Source organism: Nyctereutes procyonoides, unplaced genomic scaffold (assembly GCF_905146905.1).
Source record: "Nyctereutes procyonoides isolate TBG_1078 unplaced genomic scaffold, NYPRO_anot_genome, whole genome shotgun sequence".
In the NCBI taxonomy this organism is placed as follows: Eukaryota; Metazoa; Chordata; class Mammalia; order Carnivora; family Canidae; genus Nyctereutes; species Nyctereutes procyonoides.
Genome location: NW_026575041.1, coordinates 1,687,266 through 1,705,593, shown reverse-complemented (window position 1 = coordinate 1,705,593; position 18,328 = coordinate 1,687,266). Strand labels below are relative to the sequence as shown.

Genomic DNA, 18,328 nt, shown 5'->3' with positions numbered 1-18,328 from the left:
GGTGGTGTGAGGGAGTCATGGTGGTGAAGGGGGTGGTAAAGGCATTTTATGGCGAAGCGTTGTCTTAATAGCAGTGGTGGATGAGGGTGCATCTGTTCATTTGTTTTCCTGTTATTTGCTGGGCTGGGGAGTCAGACTCATAGTCCCTCTGCTCATAGGGGTTAGTGTGGTCAGGAATTGACACCAGTGCCGTAATTGGTGGGAGAGCTGTACAACCAAGGCTGTGATAACTGCTGTGCAGGAAAGGGCCACAGCACCACTGGAGCTCGTAACAGTGTTGCTGGCTTTGGAGTCCCTGTGTTAGGAGGTAAAGAAGAGGAGTTACTTGGTAAAGGGGAAGAAAAGTGCCTCCAGGCAGTGGGAGTGGCACAGGCAAAGGCCTGTGGTGGCCATGGACATCATCCTTTCGAGGAGCTTGAGATGGCAGTGAAGGGGTTGTGTCACAGGCTGGGGCTGAAGACAGAGGCAGAGGCGGCCTGACCACAATGCAAAGCCATTGAAGGGGATTTTGGAGAGGTTGTTCATTGCTGTTGGGTAAGGAGAGGCGGGGGCAGGGAGTGAGACACATACTGGAGACCACATGGAAGGCCACGGCATTAGTCCAAGGGAAATGGTAACATGCAAAGAAAGGTGTGGCAACAGTGATGGACAGAAGCAAAGAGATTTGACATATGGAGGGAAGATGGGGAGGCTTTGTTTCTGGCTTGAATGGCTTGGGTGGGTGGTGTTTTGACACAGGAAAGATCACTGGCGTGGTTTCGGACGTGTGGGTTGGAGCAGCTTTGGTCCTAGCCAGATGTGTCAAGCCTGAAGCTCGGGTGTGGAGAGGGTGATCATGCTGGTGGTGTGTTGTGCTGCTGGTAGGCCTTGGGAGAGTAGGTGACATGTGTGTGTGCCAGCCCTCAGTGCTATAAGGCCACAGCAGGTGGTAACAGCAGGTGTGACCTCTCCCCAGAGCGCCCCCTGCACTTTTCGGAGAAGGTGCTGCCCATCTTGCACGGGCTGGGCACAGACAGCTACCTGGTGGTGAAGAAGCACCAGTCCATGGAGGCCATGCTGCTGTACCTCGGTAGGTGGTGGCCCCCGGTGGGTAGGACCCATAGGGATGGGCAGGCAATCAGGTCCCTTCTTTCAGAGACTGGGTGGGAACTGGTGGTACGGGGCTCGTTGGTGGCCAGGATAGGCTGGGGCAGCCTCCTTCATCCTGGGACCCTTCCCGGGTGTCTGTCCCCGGGCAGGGGGGTCAGGGCAGCCCATGCCCACTCCAGTCTTCCCCCAGCCAGCCACGTGGGTGACACCAAGCACGGCATGATGAAGTTCCGCGAAGACCGTAGCCTCCTGGGCCTGGGCCTGCCCTCAGGTGGCTTTCACGATCGATACTTCATCCTCAACAGCAGCTGCCTACGGCTCTACAAGGAGATCCGGGTAAGTGACCCCAATGGCTCCTGCCCTGCAATGAGCACTGGCACACAAGTGTGCTCACATACGCATTCACTAACATCTGCCAGAGTCTGCCAGTGGGAGCATCCCCGTCGTGGGGTCTTGGGATGGCATAGTGGTGGCGGAGAGCTATAGACTCTCCGGGAGCCTCCGCCGTGGCCCTTGGCGGCCACTCTTCTGTGCCCTGTAGCCCCACCAGGCTCTAGTACCTGGATGCTATCACATCAGGCTCATGCCGCCTCACCTGTGCCTGGGCCTTGTCACGGCACCCACAAGAACATGCTATATCGTGACAGCCCCCACAGCCCCCACCTGTGGCCCACACATGCCTCGCCACTTCACAAGTTGTATCTCCTCCATGCCCACTCTGTCCACATACCTGGTGTCCTCCCAGATCTTGGACCCTTGTCCCCTTTTTTACAAACCTGCCACATCCCGCCATGCACCACTGCATACACTGTCCGGGCTCTGGACCTGGACCTCCTTCCTCCATAACCCTGATCCTCTATCAAACAGAGCCAGAGGCCGTGGAGCGGGGCCCCTGAGACCGTGAGTAGCTATGAGCCAACTGCCAGCTTCCTTACACCGCCTGGGGGCCAAGTGAGCCTGGTGGGAGCCTGGGGACACAGGCAGAGCTCTTGGCTGTCCCCAGGCATGGTCCCCTGATCCCTTGCCAGTCAGCACTGGCTCCCACCTCCATCCCCAACCCTGCCCCACAGTGCTTTCCCCAAGGCAGAACCCCCATCAGTGTGATGCTTTACAGTTTTCCAAAGGACTCGATATAGAGGCTGTAGAGCCAGTAACAAAGGCCCCTAGGTTTGAATTAGTGCTCTGACCCTCATATCCTGCCACCCCTGGAGCCATCCTCTTCCCAGCCTGGAGAGAGATAGTTTCAAGACTATCAGAATGTCTGTGCTACTGCCCTGATTCTAAAAGGCCAGGGTGGGACTACATAGGCTTATGATACAATCCTGCCTGTGGTAGGAGTTCCTGCTCAGCCTCCCTGGATGCTCGCCAGCCCTTATGTGCACAGCTCTGGGAGGGGAGCTTATCTACTCCTTCCTCAGGACTGCCCTATCCATTGAGGGGTAGTTCTGCCTGGGAGAAGGCCCTTGCTCAAGTTCAGCTGAGAATCTGCCTCCTGTGATGCCCCTGTGGGTCCCAGCTATGCCGTAGGGGCCACAAAGCATAGATGCCCTGCAGAGATGGGCAGCAGAAATGTTTCCATGCCCAGGGTTCTATCCTGAGCTCCCATAGCTGGCCCCACCAGTGCCTCTAGCCCTTCCTGCCCCTCCCCTCTCCTGAGGACACTGGATAGGCCTAGCTGCCATGGAGGGAGCAGAGCAAATAGAGCAGGATCCTCACCTCCCTCTCTTTGCACATTATACATCTGTTAATGCAGCCTGGGCTCCTACAGACCCTTGTAGGGAATGCCTCTTCTTCTCTCCTTTGCTTCCCCCTATGATTACTTACTTCTGGGTCTGTTTACCCCTCCACTCAGTCTCCCTTGGTTCTGGGATGTTACTTCCCTGACCGTCTCTTTATAGGGGTGCTTAGGCCCCTTGGAGCAGAGCAAGACCATCAGTGTGGGCAGAGGGGAAGAAGATGGCTGAGGCACCTGGAAAAGCAGCAGCTGATCCCTTAGCATGGAGCGGAGAAGGCAGGGGAACTAGAAAAAGGAAAAAGATCTAATCTAATGTTTATCAAGCTAGGTTTGGTGCCCAGCCCTCCAGATACTAGGACATGTAATCTCATTATTGTCCTGTGAGGACAGATATTGTGCCCATTTCACAGGCGAAAAAACAAGCTTCAAGTGACTTGCCTAAGGCAGTCTCTAGGTGGAATAGCCTGGGATCAAACCCAGATTTGTTAGCCTCAGAGTTCAGGTTCTATTCCTTGAAGTACAGGAATCAAGGACTCAGGAGCCAGGCTGATCTGTGCAGGGCCAAGTAGTGTTCTCTGACAGAAGCTCCAGAAGGGTGTGGTTTGGCTACCGAGGTGTTGGTAGTTCTGCTGTTTGCTGGTTTATGGAGCAACAGACAGAAATTGGGACAACAGCCGGCAGTTCAGGATATGCAGACACCCAAGCCTAGTCCTGGGCATCTTCTGTTGTTAAAGACCTTGAGGCACCTAGGAAAGGCACATTCTAGAAAAAGCTTGGTTCCAGCAGAGGTCTTTGAGCATCAAAGGGTGAACTTTATTCTCTTCCAGTGACTTCATACCTTAGAAATGCTGGAAACACGAGCTGTTTGAGTAGAAACAAAGTCCTACAATGATAGACGTCCCCTCCCCGTCTCAGCCACACTCCTGTCACACACGTACCATGCATACGCCGCACACTCCAGGGCCTGAGGAAATGGAGGTCTGAGGATTGTTTTTTCTAGTTCTCAGGGAGTCACACACTGGTTTGAATTCCTTGATTCCCACAATTCTCTCCACGCCCTGCCTGGAACTGTCTTGTCGTTCCTATGTCACACCCACGAGGCTGTTCCTTCCACTGTCAACTCACTCTACCCCTTGCTTCTAGTTCTCTTTCCCTGGCACCCACAGCTCAGCTTCTTCCAGCACCTCAGCCTGCTTTCCATTCTGTCAGTCTCCTGCTTTCCATACTTGCAGCCTAGTTTTTCTCCTACTGAGTCCTTTCTCCTGTCATGCCTGGAGCCTACTGTTCTCCAGACCCGCAGACTAATTTCTTTTCTTTCCTTTTTTTTTTTTTTAAGATTTTATTTTTTTTATTTATGAGAGACACACAGAGAGAGGCAGAGACATAGGCAGAGGGAAAAGCAGGCTCCCTATTGGCAGCCCGATGTAGGACTCTATCCCAGGACCCCAGGATCATGCCCTGAGCCAAAGGCAGATGCTCAACCACTGAGCCACACAGGCTCCCCCCACCCACCCTGGCAGACCAATTTCTTTCACAACCTCCTAAGTCTCAAGTCTTTTCATTCCCACTCCACCTGGCTCCCTCCAACCTGTCGTCTGACTTCTTCAGTGCTCTCGGCCTGGCTTCTTCCCTGCTCTCATGGAGGTTTGCCTCCCCGTTGTGTTCACCCACACCTCGTTTGCCCTATATCTGCAGCCTGATTTCCCATCCTGCTGCCCTGTTTCCTCCCTGCCTGCACGCCCGTTTGCTCCAGCCCTCTTGGGCATATGGCCATTGTCAGGTCAGGTGCTATGTGCAGGAGACATAGGGCTCCCTCATCAGAGCCTTGGTTATCAGGGAGGGTCATGGTAAAAACAGGGCAAAAGGTCCCTAGTAAGTCCTCTTAAACTATATCCCCTGTGACAGCAGCCAAATTTCCACTAATCCCAAGGCAGCCCATCCTTTTGTAACCTCCCAGGGAGTCCACCAATCCCCGGACCTTTCCACTTCCCTGGCCATCCTCTAGTCCCTTCTTTTTGTTCCTGTTGAGGAGCCATGCCTGGGGGTGGCTGGGAGCAATGGTGGGGACAGGGTGGAGGTGGCTCAATATTTGATGCCCAGTGTTGGTTGTAAGTGAGTCCCCTTCCCCTACCATCCACCTCGGTGCCCACCTGGTGCCTGGGGGGCCTGGTGGGGGCAGGGCTTTGAGCAAGTGGCTCCCAAAGCAGGTAGAAGGCTCATTAGCTTGACCTCCAATCAGCCTCTGCCCGGGGGGCCACTGCTCCCATACCTCTGCCTCGGAGCCAACCTGTGCCTTCTGAGCCCAGACCCATATGCAGAGGTAGGGGGCCAGAGGTGTACTTGTGAGTGCTCTGGTGCCCCTCCCCAGTATATCGGCCTCTCGCTTCCTGACCCTAGACCACTGGAAAGTTTTTCCTTTGGTCTACCAAACAGCCGTTCTGCTTCAGCTTGAGTCATCAGCCTTCCCTTTGTGGAACCAAAGAGCTAGTAACTGCTCACCCCACAAGTCTTCTGTTCACACGGTCAACCCTGGAGCCTCCGTGGGGTGGAGAGGGATGAGGAGTAAATAACTGGAGACAAACAGACCCAAGCAGCCAGCTGAGGCTCTCAGATCATATGCGCTCATTGGGTTTGGTACCAGAGGGTGATGTGCAGACTTCTCCCTCCACTGGTTCAGCCAGTGCTGTAAGTCAGTTCTCCAGTTTGCAGGATATCAGGGAGGGCCTGAGAATCACTGCCCTGTATCGTTCTGCTGGAATGGCCACTGCCTCGGGGACTGAGGGTTGACTGTCTGATGCTGCTGCAGGGAGAGAAGCCTGGGGGGCTTAGTTGGGCTGGATGGTGAACAGGAAGGGCTTGGTCAGGAAGGCTTCCTGAAGGAGGTTCCCTGTGCTGGGATGCAAAGGGGGCTAGGGAGGAGGGAGGTGCCCCATCACCCCAATTCCTGCCCTGACTGACTGAAATGCCATCCTTCTGCCCTCCTGCACCCCAGAGTCACCGACCTGAGAAGGAGTGGCCTGTCAGGAGTCTCAAAGTCTACCTGGGAGTGAAGAAGAAACTCCGGCCACCCACGTGGTGAGCTGGGGCTGAGGCCTGGGGGAGCTCATAATGGTTTGGGTGGGTAGGTGGAGGCAGCACAGCCGGAGCTTTGAACTTGACAGGGGTTGGTACCATAGTTCTGAAGGTGTGGTCTCCCAGACCAGCAGCAGCAGCACCACCAGGAAACGTCAACAGCCCAGATTCTTGGTCTCACCCCAGACCTGCTGAGTCATGGGTCCTGAGGAGTGGGGCCAGCAGTCTGTGTGGGACAAGCCATCTAGGGGACTCTAATGCTTGGTCAGGTTTTGAGAACCACTGGCCTAAATTGAAATCCCATCACTGACTACCTCTGGGACCTTTCTGTGCCTCACTTCCTACATCCGTGGAATGTGGTAAATAATGGTACACCTGTTTCAGAGGGTGGTTGTATGCTTTTGAGATGAAAAGTGATACATAGTCACTATTATTGCTATTAATTGCAGTCGTCAGACCTGGTTTTCTAACTTTCTCCTCTCCTCTGTGGACTGGGCCTGGTTGTCTCTCAGGGACTAGGGCAGGCCTGGGGGAAGCGGGAATGGGATGGGGAGCCAGGGGCCTGGGTGGCTGGTGCGGGCTGAGAAGAAGACACAGTGGCCAGAATGTGTCTGCTTGCAAGAAGGCCCTGAACTCTGCCCCCTGGCTCTGGCCTGGGCCTCTGGGCTCTGTCCTGGGCACCTAGGATGGGAGGCCTCTGGGGGATGCTATGTGACTCCACCTGCCCCTCCTCTGCAGCTGGGGCTTCACAGTGGTGCATGAGACGGAGAAGCATGAGAAGCAGCAGTGGTAAGTGAGGGCACTGGCCTGAGACCCCAGGCTGAGGAGAGACGGTTGTGTGTCCCCTCTGGTTGGGTCCCTTCACTGGCCACATCTGTGCCCTGCCTGGAGACCCTGGGCTTGGGAGACAGGCAGGGTGTTCCCTGCTCAGCCTTGGCAGCATCCAGATGTATGCCCTACCCCGCAGGTACCTGTGCTGTGAGACGCAGACGGAGCTCCGGGAGTGGTTTGCCACCTTCCTCTTTGTGCAGGTACCAGGTGGAGGGTGGGGTCCTAGGAGGCTTCCATCGTGGAGAATGGGTATGTTTGTTTCTTCACCATAAAGGCCACTAGTTGCTTCAAGGAGATTTTGAGTTGCTTTTAATTCATTCAGTTGCTCATTTACTCAGTAAACCCTGCCTAAAGTCCTATCTCCTCCAGCTCCAAGTCAGATGTGCAGACCCCTGCCCTCAGGCACTCCCCAGGTAGAAAGGAAAACAGACCTAGACGTGGCCTGTTACATGGCCCGGTGTGATCAGTGTATGGAGACAGAGAAAAGCCCGGGGACCCTACCTGGGGGAGGCGGTGGGTGGGTGGAGAAGGCAGCAAGGAGGGGGTGTCACAGGCTAAGTCTGAGGATGACAAAAAGCCTTCACCAAGCAAAGGCAGTGAGGGTGGGGGTAGTGGCTTCTAGGCGGAAGGAACAGTTTATGCAGAGGCATGGTAAGAGAACTACAGCTTGCCCAATGGGGTGTAAAGAGAGAAGCCAGGAGTGCCAGAAGTTGACACTGGAAAGGGAGTCAGGAGCCAGATCTCAGAGTCTTGAAGGCCATTCCAAGAAAGCTGAATTTGACCTAGTCAGCAGTTTGAAGCAAGAAAGTGGTGTGCAGGTTGGTGTCTGAGAGGGCTCGTTCTGGATGCGGCGCACAGAGGAGGACAGATGGGGTGGGTAAGGTGGCTGCTGCAGTGGGCCAGGTGGGAGCAAGCTAGCAAGGGCTCGGAGCCAGAGCAGGGCCGGGGGAGGAGCAGGGAGGGGGTGGGCTCAAGCCAATCGATTTTATTTTTTTTTATTTTTTTTTTAAACTTTTTTTATATATATATATTTTTAATTTTTATTTATTTATGATAGTCACAGAGAGAGAGAGAGGCAGAAACATAGGCAGAGGGAGAAGCAGGCTCCATGCACCGGGAGCCCGACGTGGGATTCGATCCTGGGTCTCCAGGATCGCGCCCTGGGCCAAAGGCAGGCGCTAAACTGCTGCGCCACCCAGGGATCCCAAGCCAATCGATTTTAAATCAGAGTTCAGAATGGTTTAGGGAAAAGAGAGACAGCACTGTACTGGGGTCCTGGGCTGAGTCCTTTGAGCCCTGAGCTTTCTGGTAGTCAAGCCTAAAGGGAAACAGGTGGATTCTATGGTTTTCTGGGTTCCTGGTGAAAGGCACACACATGTTCCTCTAGAACTGTTTTCTTGGTGTCAGATTCTTGGAGCAGTTTGTCAGTGGACCTGGAGGTAGGAGTTGTTGAGTAACATAACTGGCTGGGTTTTGCCAGGGATACAGTCATGTTCTCCTAACAGCTGCTTCTCATACTGGCTGGGATCAAAGCTGAGGGTGTCACCTCAGATCATAGCCGGAGGCATTTCTGGGAAGGGTGGGTGGATCTGGAGTTGAGTGTCCGGGTGAGCTGAGTGCCCTCCTCTCACCTGCTCCCCAGCATGACGGCCTGGTGTGGCCCTCGGAGCCCTCCCGTGTGTCCCGGGCTGTGCCTGAAGTCCGGCTGGGCAGCGTGTCATTGATCCCCCTACGTGGCAGTGAGAACGAAATGCGCCGGAGTGTGGCTGCCTTCACCGCAGACCCCCTTTCTGTGAGTGGCTTTCCATCCCTGTGGGCAGGGGGCTGGGACCTGGAGGGGGTCCTCCTTCCACCTCTCCTGATTGCCCTCTGGCCCCCTCCCTCCATCCTCCAACCAATCCTGGCAGGCTCTGTTGGAGGTGCCCCCTCTCTGCCCTGCCCTGGGGACCCCAGCTGACCTGAGCCTTCCCAGGCCAGCATTACAGAATAGCCGTAGAAGCCTCGGCAGGGCCCCTTTGGCCCCTGTGAACGTTCACAGGGTGCTTATGGAGTCTGGGCTTCTGTGCCTTCCCACAGCTCCTCCGCAACGTCTGAGCGCAGGAGCCAGCCCCTGCTGCTGGGACTCTGCCGCCATGAAGCTTTCCTGTTCAGACACCCTCACGCCCTACGTGCCTGGTGTGAACCAGCAGGGGGCGCATGAGGAAGCCGCAGCCTCCTCCCCCAACATCCCACGTCCTGACTGCAGCATGGGGTTCCCTGGCCTGGAAGTTGCAGGGGGGCGGCAGCAGGGTCTGCCTGAGGAGGAACCCCTCATCTGCTCTGTCCAGGTGCTCAGCCCTCCTGGCCTGGCCTGCTCCCTCTCCAGGGTCACCCACCCTGAGTTTGAGGGGTTGGAGACATGGGATGGGCATCAATGGGGAACTCTAGAGGACCAACATCCTTGCAGAGGCCCAAGGCCCTGGGGCCCCCGCTGGAAGGGAGCCCACCCCCTTGTCACAAAGTCCAGAACAGCAAAGAGTGGATGCTCTACAGGAACACCTAGCTGGGATGGGGAGGAGCTCTTGGGTAAGTTTCTCCGGAGCCTAGAGCTGGGCCCGGGGGGACTTCAGGAACCCCTTCCAGTCTAGGCTGACTGCGAGGGCCCAGGCTGCCTGGTGTCCCTTCCCCACTTTGGGGGCCTTTTGATAATATAAATATATCTGTATATTTTATCCTATGTTGCTGAGGCCTGTGATTGGTTGGGGCTTTTAGGTGTCCTGGTATAGGAGGGGACAGGAGTTCAGGAGGCCCAGAGGTGAGTGAGTGCCTAGTTCCCTGAGTGTGGGGGGACCTGGGCCTTCAGCTGCTTAGCCACTTGCTCCTGACCCCAGCCAAGACAGACCCCAGCTGGAGTGAGCCCCTTTCCCTGCTGCAGTTTAAAGTCTGGGCCAGGGCCTAGGTGTAGCATGTGAGTGGCTCAGGGCAGCCCCTCACCAGCCACTCTGAGACACAAGGTCACAGAGTCACAGGAGCTCTATTAAGTTAGGAAGAAGAGCCTCAGGTGTCCCTTGGTCCCTATGCATGCCCCTCCAGAGATTGGCCCCACCTTACACCAGGAAGCTGCCCTCACTGGGCACTGCCTGCTTGTCTCCTACAAGACGAGGCCCTGGCAAGTGGGGGAGATAACGAGCTGTTTAGAGACCAATTTGGGACTCCCTGGGAAGGTGCCAGACACCACATTCCTCCTTCTGCCTAGAGCCTCATTATAGCCTCTCTCCAGGGGCCCAGCAGGCAGAAGGGCTGACCTCCCAACCTTAGCCTCAGCCAGTAGGGGCTGGGCAAAGGGGGGTGGGGTGGAGATAGGTCACGTGACCTGTGATTCATATGATCCTGCCCTGGGGCAGGCCCCTGTGTGGATGGGGTCTTGAGGGACCTGAACTCCAGGTTCCTTGTTCCAGTCTCTTGAGAAGGGGAGATGGGTGCCAGAGTGGAATGGGTTTCCTGGCCAGCTTCACAGGCTGGGGCTATGCCCCTGCGTCTCCCTCGCTTACCCTGCCCTGGGTGGGCTACACCAGGCTAGGCTGACAGATTGAAAGTCTGACCACTCTGCCTGCAGCTAGGACGAGATTGTTGTCCAAGTGCTCAGGGGCTGGAATTCTTCCCTGGATCTGACCTTGGACTGACCAGCTAGTTCTGAGGCCCAGAAAGGGTGGATGAGACCGGAAATGCCCCAGTGCTAGGCTGCCAGTGTCCCGGCCCCGGCTCAGGGATTGGTTGCAGTGACTGAATTGGGCCACCAGGGGGCAGCCACGGATAGCTCAACCTAGCGGGTCCCAGAACAGGTTCTGGAGGCCCCCGGTGTGGCTGTCCTGGACCAGGCCTTGTTCTGTTGGAGTGTGGGGTGGGACCTGGCCCTGCCTTTGACTCCAAGGCTAGTGATATTCTGGAAGGCAACACCAAGTGCTTTGGACTCCCAGGATCTAGGAGTCAGGAGGAGAGAACAGCCTTTTTCTAAGTATCCACTGTGGCTCAGAGCCCCTGTGCTCTCTGCACTGTCTCCTCCTTACAGAGGAAGAAGAGCTCAGAGAAGGGAGGTGAGTTGCCCAAGGTCACAGAGCTCTCCTGAATCAGAACTGAGATCAGTTCTATCCCACTTTTGGGGGAGGGGGATTCCCACCTCCATATCCCTCCTGATGTCAACTCTGCTCTCTTTACTTATAATTGGCCCCTTATGTCCCCTGGGGAAGGAGTTAATGATAACTTAAAGTGCTTTCCCTTGGGACCAGGAATGACATTACAACAGGAGCCTCCAGGCCTCAACCTTAATGAATTATGGCAATGACAACAGTAGGATGAGTGGATTAGGGCAGGAGGTTCTACTGGTCTTGGTGACAAGGACTACTAGAAATGGGGCCTCTTGGGACCCTGAGTGGTTTATTCACATATTATTTGAGGTTGGGTTGGCGGGAGCAGAGAGAGGGATGGGGAGAGATGGATGTGTGAGGAGCCTCGAGCTGGACCTGCTGAGAGGTGGTGAGCAGCTCTTGGAGAGGAAGGAGGCTTTCTGGAAGAGGAGGTGCCCCCAAGATGGTCCTGAAACCTGGAAGTCTTGCCAGGTACACGTGGTAGGGATGGGTGCAAGCTGGGCTGGGGGTGGATTGAGGTATTGGGAGAGAAGGACCGGGTGACCCAAGTCTGGGCCTGATCACAGGGGACCACATTGAGCCCTGGGAGAGAAGGCTGTGGCAAATCAGCCTGGGTGGTGAGGGCACTGGGGATAGAGAGGAAGGAGGGAAGTGGGAGAGGGCTGGGTGATGCAGGGGGGATGCCTTTCTCTCTCTCTCTCTCTCTCTCTCTCTCTCTCTCTCTATCTGCCACCTCCTTCCTGCTCAACCTGCCCAGACTGCAAAGTGTTCAGCAGGCTTTGAGGGCCTCTGGGCCTCGGGAGATCCCTGGTTCTGCAGGAAGTTGATGAGGAAGATGGGCCCTGCCTCCTCCTTCCCCCAGAACCAAGGGATTGGAAGGGGGCCTGGAGCTAAGTCCTTCTTATCTGGCCCCATGCTCCGGTGGCTCCCGAGCCCACAGCTCACTGTTTTGGAAAAACATGGGTGTGGAAGCCAGCTGGGCAGATGCCGACACTCGCATCTATAAGCTCTGGAGCCTTGGCTGACATCCTGAGGTCTCTGATCCTCCCTGTTCTCATCTACTTTGGAGATATTAATAGTACCTACTAATGGGAGGATTAAATGAGCTAATAAGTGTAAAGTACCTAGCACTGTCCCTTGACAATCCCCTTCCCATTCATGTCTGGGGAGACATAGCATCCAGAGTCTTCTCCAGGCCCAATATATTTTACTTCAACAAGCACTTCTTCAACCCTACTGTGGACAGAGCTTTACTGGACACTGAGGGGAAGCAGATAAATAAGTGCTGGGGGTGGGGAAGCCCTTGTGGTAGGGGTATCGATCAGGAAAGCCTCCACAGAAGGAGACGAGGCTACAAAGATAAGCAGATTTCTGCAGGTGGAGTGAAGAGGGCAAGGCATCTTCAGAAGAGGGACCAGCATGAACCAGGGCCAAGGTGACGTGACCCTGCAGTGAGCAGCCACTTGTGAGTGCAGCTTAGTGCCCCGGGGCCTGTCGCCCATGCCTCTAATGTTGGGGTTTTGCCTTTCCTGTCTCTTAAATGTAACCACATCCCAGTCAAATGGGCTTCTTGGGGTCTTCCCCCACCAGAACAAGAATAATTCCTATTCCTTTAGCTAGCTTTGTGACCAAAGTGTGATCCAGGCCCTAATCTGGGGAATGTCTGTCTCACATATACACATTAGTACAACTGACATGAACCTCCCAACCTCTCCTCCAGTATGACACTTCCTTCAGGAAGCTCTTCTGTATTGTTCCTCTATACCGTGTGTCTATGCCCAGGTCACTTTCCCCCAGCTAGGGAAGAGCTACCAGATCAGGGTGCCCTGGTCAGCAGCCCAAGCTGCTCCAGCCCTAACGTGTCCCCTCTCCCATGCCACTCTCAGCTTGTGGAAATTTCCGTACTTTCTCTGCCCTGGTTACAGCTCCTACTGCTGTATTTATCACCCTGGAGACACAGTGGCACAGGCGCACACATGCTATACACACACACACACACACACACACACACACACACACTCATGCCCTGTACACATGTGGTGCCTGCACACCTCAGCCTGCGCTTCCAGATGCTCAGACACACACATATGGCACGTGTCTTAACGCCCCCACAATAAAGCTCTCTAGGAAAATTGCCCCCACCCTGCTCCCTCCTCCTCCTCCTCCTCCACTCTGTCCTCCCACCACTAAACACCTCAAAACACTGAGACCAAAGAGATGGGCTGGACAGCCCTCCCACCACTTGTCAGCCTGGGAGGCACATCCCACTCCCTGACTACAGTGTCCTCCTTCCCACCCTTCTTCTCTCCGTCTGTCTCCTCAGCTTCTCAATCCTTCACTTTTCTGTACCCCTGTCTCTCTCCCTGCGCCTCAGTCATTTGAAGTACTCTTGTCAAAAGAGGTAGAAACCACGCTTCCTCCTTGCCCTCCTTCCTGAGGCCCTCAGGAAGGGGATCTCAGGGGGGCTGATGGAGACAGAGGGACAGGCCAAGGGGACCCAAGGGCTGAGCCTCCAGATCCTGTCACTTCCGGTCCCTCCTGGACAAGGGGAGGGCTGCGTGCCTGGCACCATGGAGACCAGCGTCATGGCAACACAGCCTGGGTGGGCACAGCCTTCCTCCTCCTAGGGGCCCCCCATAGTCCCCTAGGAACTGCCAAGCAGCTCTAAGGAGATGAGCCTTGTGCTGGCAACCACCCCCAGCTCATACCAGCCCAAGAAACCCCCACCCTGACCATCTGTATTCGCATCCCAGCTTCCAGTGACACAAGTCACTAATCGCCAATGGGGTGGGGGGGTGGATTCTCTTGCAAACATGAGCTCCAGAGCTGGGGACTTTGGGTCTTTTATTGGCTGAGGGTTCATTTATCGATTGAGAGCCAGAGAGGGCAGGGACTTGCTTAGGGGAACACAGCACATCTAGTCGGGCTCCTGGCTTAGACATCACTTCTCTCCTCTGGTCTCCCACCTTTGACCCAGGTCAGTAGTCCCTGGGGCAAAGGGGTACTTCCAGCCTGGAGGGTCTCCAGCCAGTCCTAGTGTTGGCAATGAAAATGATGCAAATGATAATGCTGATAAGCCACAATGAAGTACCCACACCTCCTGGGCTAAGGCTTTGCATGTGTTCTCATTTAATCCTTTCAACAAACCCCACGAGGAAGATATTCTCATTTTATAGGTGAAGAAACCAAGGCATGGACTTGACAATGTCAGGTGACTAATAAGTGGTGTGGCTGAGAAGGAACACAGGTCCTTCCAGGTGGCGCAGGTGAGCCAAAGCTTCATGCCTGGTGTCCTCCCCAGCAAGAACTCTTTTTCTAAATCAGCGACAGACCGTGTTTTCAGTTCTGTCTTTCCTTCTGGAGAGAGTTTACGGGGAGGATCTGGAGCTTCGTCTTAGTTTGGCCTCAGGGTTTCTAGAAGCCAGGGCGGGTATTTTTCTAAGAAGATGGAGAGGGAACAGAGCCCTTCTTGTGTGGTCAGCCCTAGGGAAGACCTCCCTCACAGTCCAGCAAAGCAAGCTCACAAATCCCAGGACCTCGTAGGCCCTTCCACCTGTCCAAGCCCAGGCTGGAGTTGTGTGCTGGAGGGAGGAGACCCTGGCTCCTGTGCCCAGCCTTAGCTTGTCTACCGACCTTGATGGAGGCACAGTGCACTTGCCTCCCTCCTGCCTTATGTAATCATTCAAATATAGCAGCTGCCTTTATCCCACTGAGTCACACCCCCTCCCGCCCCCGCTCAGGTGCGGGGAGTTAAGGGGGAAGAGGTAGATTAGGGCTGAGTGGGCAGCTCAGGGCCCCCTGGGAGGAGGATCCTGGTGTGCTGCATTGGAGGGTGGTGGAGGTGAGGGAGCTGGGGCCAAAACCCCAGGGAGAGCAAAACCTTCCCCAGAGTGTGAAGCCCCAGGGGCCACTTCTGTTTTGACCTATCCCTGCTGAAATTCCACCACGGACTGTATCCACAGCCTTCTTTCCTAGACCTGTGCCTGGTGGAAGAAGTGAGGAGGAGGAGGGAGAGCTGGAAGATTACAAAGAAGAGGAGGTAGTGGAGTAGGGCAGTGGCCGGGACTCACTGGTGCTAGGTGTAGCCCTGCCTTTTACTCACTGTGGGGCCTGGGCATGTTTCTGCCCCCTTGTTTCCCCCCCTGCACCATAAGGAATGGGATTCCACTGGCTCTGACACCTTGTGCTGCCTGGGCCATATTCCTGGAGATGACCTCGACCTTAGGCAGAAGACACTTCAAAGCGTCTGGTCTACCTCTGTCCCAGGCTGACTTCCCTCTCTTCCTTTTTTTTGTCCATCTCAAGCTCACCCTCCATGGGCCAGCTCAGCACCCACCCCCCGAAATCTACAGGGCTACGGAAACAGGAAGGGTCACTAGGTTCCGGGTTGAGGGGCTGAATTTTGACTGCCTCACCCCTTTCTGAACTGGCCATCTGCTTCACCACTTTATTCCCCTGCCCAATGGGGGAGCTTACTACCCCCGTGTGAGGTCACCCTTTCTTTTATAGGGCAGCTCTGACTGATCCTGGACCTGAAGCAGGCCCACACAGTGCTTCAACCCTCAGTTTTGGGTCCCCAAAGCCATCTTCCTGAGGTGTTGAAGAAACCACACCACCTTACAGCTGTTCTGGAGCCTTTGTAGTTTTTTATTCCTTTGTCACCTGTGCTGTGATGGGTCTGTGCTTAGTGTGAAGACACGGAGCTATGCCAGGCTCCTTGACAAAGACAAGAGGAGCCATTGTCCTTAGAGTCCCAAGTGGCAGTTTCCTGGCTGAGGGGAAGGCAGAGAAGCACTGTGAGGTGGCTCCAAGCTTCCCACTCCCCCCACCCCTGGGCTTCAGTTGCCAAGACCCAGATGTGGGCCCATCTTGGCTCCCAGCCAGAGGGAGTCACCCAGGGGTTTTCAGGCGGAGCCTCTGTGAAATCCATGTTCTGTCAATTACCAGCCTTTCCCCAAGAAGGCTGAGGGGTCCTCTGTGGCTTCAGCCTGCCCTTGGGTCAGGGTGGGGACTGGTTCCCACAGAGTAGGGCAGTGGGAACCACCTGTGTCCCCACATCCACATGCAGCCTTTTATTGAGGACTTGCTCTGATGCAATCCTGCCCTGAGCTCAAGCACTGTCTCCCTTCCATATTCACCTGTGTTTCTTTCCTTCCTACTTTCCTCAACATTTCTCACTCGTACCTGGTGAGGCCACCCAAAGCCTGGGGGCTGGGGCTGAGGTGAATAGGACTTGGCCTGTCCTTGAGAAAAGTGTGATCTAGTAGAGGAAATGAGGTGACCCTGTGCAGGGGTGAAAGGTGGGACAGATGATGTGGGAAGAGGGAGGTAGCCAAAGGCTTCTCAGCCCAGAACCCACAGATCCCTCCTGCCTACCCTGTCCCCTGTGGGTGAGGAGAGGGTGTGTGCTGAGCTGATCCAAGGAGGCTAAGCCAGGATTTGGGATGAGTGGAGAAAAGAGGGAAGTGAGGCTGGGAACCAGATGGCACCAAGTCAAGGAGGGAGAAAGAACTGACCTGTGCTTAGGGAATAGACCTTGCTCTGTGTGGAGCAGGGGATGGAGATTGATTAGTCAGGTCCGAACATGAGCGACTTCAAATACCAGGCTAAGAAACTTGTCCTTTATCCTGAAGGCGCTGGGGAGCCATGCAAGGGTTTTGAAAAAGGGTTACATGACCAGCTAGATAGTCAGTGCCCCGTGCAGCGTGGAGTGGAATAGAGCTGAATTGGGGCAGGGGGCTGGAGAAAGACCAGAGGCGGGTGCACTCAGCTGGGCCCGAGGGATGGAGGCAGTGGACAGATGTGAGAGAATTACGGAGGGACAATTGACAGTGACAGAGTTGACATAGGAAGTGCAGGAGAAGGAAGAGGCAAAGCGACTTTGAAGTTTCCAGACAGAATTAGAACTTTGCTAATGCCTTTGATAGAAACAAAAGACAGGTTAGATGTTGAATATTTGAGTGCGAGGGGCCTCTGGGAGGCCCCGCAGATGCCCAGGAGGCAGCCTGTTCGGAGGGCTGGAGGGTCACTGAAGTCAGTGCGTCAGGGGAAGGCTCCAAGCTCCCTGGCGGTGGGGTGGAGAAAGGGGAGAGACAGGGCCCGGTGCTTCTGCGAGGAGCACCCATGTTGAGGGGGCAAAGGGAGGAAGAGCCAGCGAGAGAGACGCAGGAGGGGCCGTCTGGAAGGTGGGAGGGAAGCAGCCGCGCAGGAAGGGGGCGGGCGAGGGCTCTGAGCAGAAGCCGCCTTCTTTGGCAGCGAGGAGGTAGCTGGAGCCTGCAGTGCTCGCGAGGCCGTGGGCGCAGGGCGGAGGCTGGATCCCAGAGGCTGCGTCCTCCCGTCCCTTTGGGCAGCCCCCCGCCTCCCAGCTTCCTCTCCCCTCCCGCCAGCTCCCCCGACTAGCGAAAACCAGTGTCTGCGGGGCGGGGGCGGGGGCGGGGGCGGCGGCGGGGCCAGGGCCAGGGCCAGGGCCAGGGCCAGGGCCCGTGAGCGCGGCACGCCCGGATCAGCACCCGGGAGAGCGGCCGGGGCCTGCGGCGGGGCGGGGCGGGGCCTGCGGCGGGGCGGGGCCTGGGGCGGGGGCGGGGCCTGCGGCGCGCCCGGGGGCCTGGGGTTCCTGCCGCGCCCGCGGAGGGACGCCTTGGCCCTCTCCCCTTGCAGAAGCACGCCCCGCCATCCGGGCACCGCGCTACAGGAGCCCCTACCCCAAGATCTGAGGCCGTTACTCCCTCTCAGCGCCATCCAGTCAACCTCTTCAGGGTAGAGATGGGAGGAAGACTTTACCCGGACTTGACAGGCATTTCCAAAGCTTTACAACTCTCTGAGCTTGGAAATTGTGACCTCTCCTTTTGAATGAGAAAACTAAATTGAAGTTTAGAGAGATTAAATAACTTGCCCAGGGTGCATGGCAGAGCTGGGATTTGAACTTCCACCTGCCTGGGCTCTAAGTCCTGGAGTACCTGAGTACACAGGAGTCCTGGATATTGTGCCTCGTTCCTGCACGCTCCTTACTCCTGGGTCAGATGTGGAGTCTGGTGTGGCAGTAGGATGGGAGGAGACCTTCCCTCCTACCTGACTTGCTTGAGTTTATTCCCAGGAGATTTCTGAAGATGAGGCCTCCACCATCGTTTCCAGAGTGGGAGGGCAGAGAGGAGGCTAAGGGGTAGGTGAGGCCTCAAAGCACCTGCTTCCCCTGTGCCTGGGAGGTGCCCTCCTTTAAACACCTCTGACTCAGCTTCTTACTGCCAGGCTCTTCGGGGTGTGAAGGGGAACTGTGAGAGGCCAAGCCTGGACATGGTCCAGGGTCGGGGCTTTCTGGACCTGAAAAATGCCTTCCTAGCTGGCAGGCATGAAGCAAGAAGGTCCCAGGTATGAGTCAGGCTGAGAAAACAGTGTGGCCAGAGCTTTCAGAGGTCTGAAATTCTACCTTCTGGAGCCACAGTGGGAAGCAAAAGCTTTCTCATATTTTCTTTCCTGAAAC

The 18,328-nt window shown here is 55.8% G+C and overlaps 1 protein-coding gene across 6 annotated transcripts in view; it reads left to right on the top strand.

Moving 5' to 3' along the window:
• Positions 1-9,438, top strand: part of ARAP1 (ArfGAP with RhoGAP domain, ankyrin repeat and PH domain 1) — a 68,428-nt gene extending 58,990 nt beyond the window's left edge. For 5 of the 6 annotated variants that reach the window (XM_055320742.1, XM_055320743.1, XM_055320745.1 and 2 more), the window contains 8 exons: positions 956-1,069; positions 1,280-1,425; positions 1,957-1,989; positions 5,817-5,899; positions 6,635-6,685; positions 6,864-6,927; positions 8,370-8,519; positions 8,804-9,438. In XM_055320742.1, the coding sequence (XP_055176717.1) occupies positions 956-1,069; positions 1,280-1,425; positions 1,957-1,989; positions 5,817-5,899; positions 6,635-6,685; positions 6,864-6,927; positions 8,370-8,519; positions 8,804-8,821 (659 nt within the window). In that variant the 3' untranslated portion in view covers positions 8,822-9,438. The remainder of the gene's footprint in view (positions 1-955; positions 1,070-1,279; positions 1,426-1,956; positions 1,990-5,816; positions 5,900-6,634; positions 6,686-6,863; positions 6,928-8,369; positions 8,520-8,803) is intronic. The other variant, XM_055320744.1, reaches the window with a different exon arrangement.
• Positions 9,439-18,328: the final 8,890 nt, after the last annotated feature.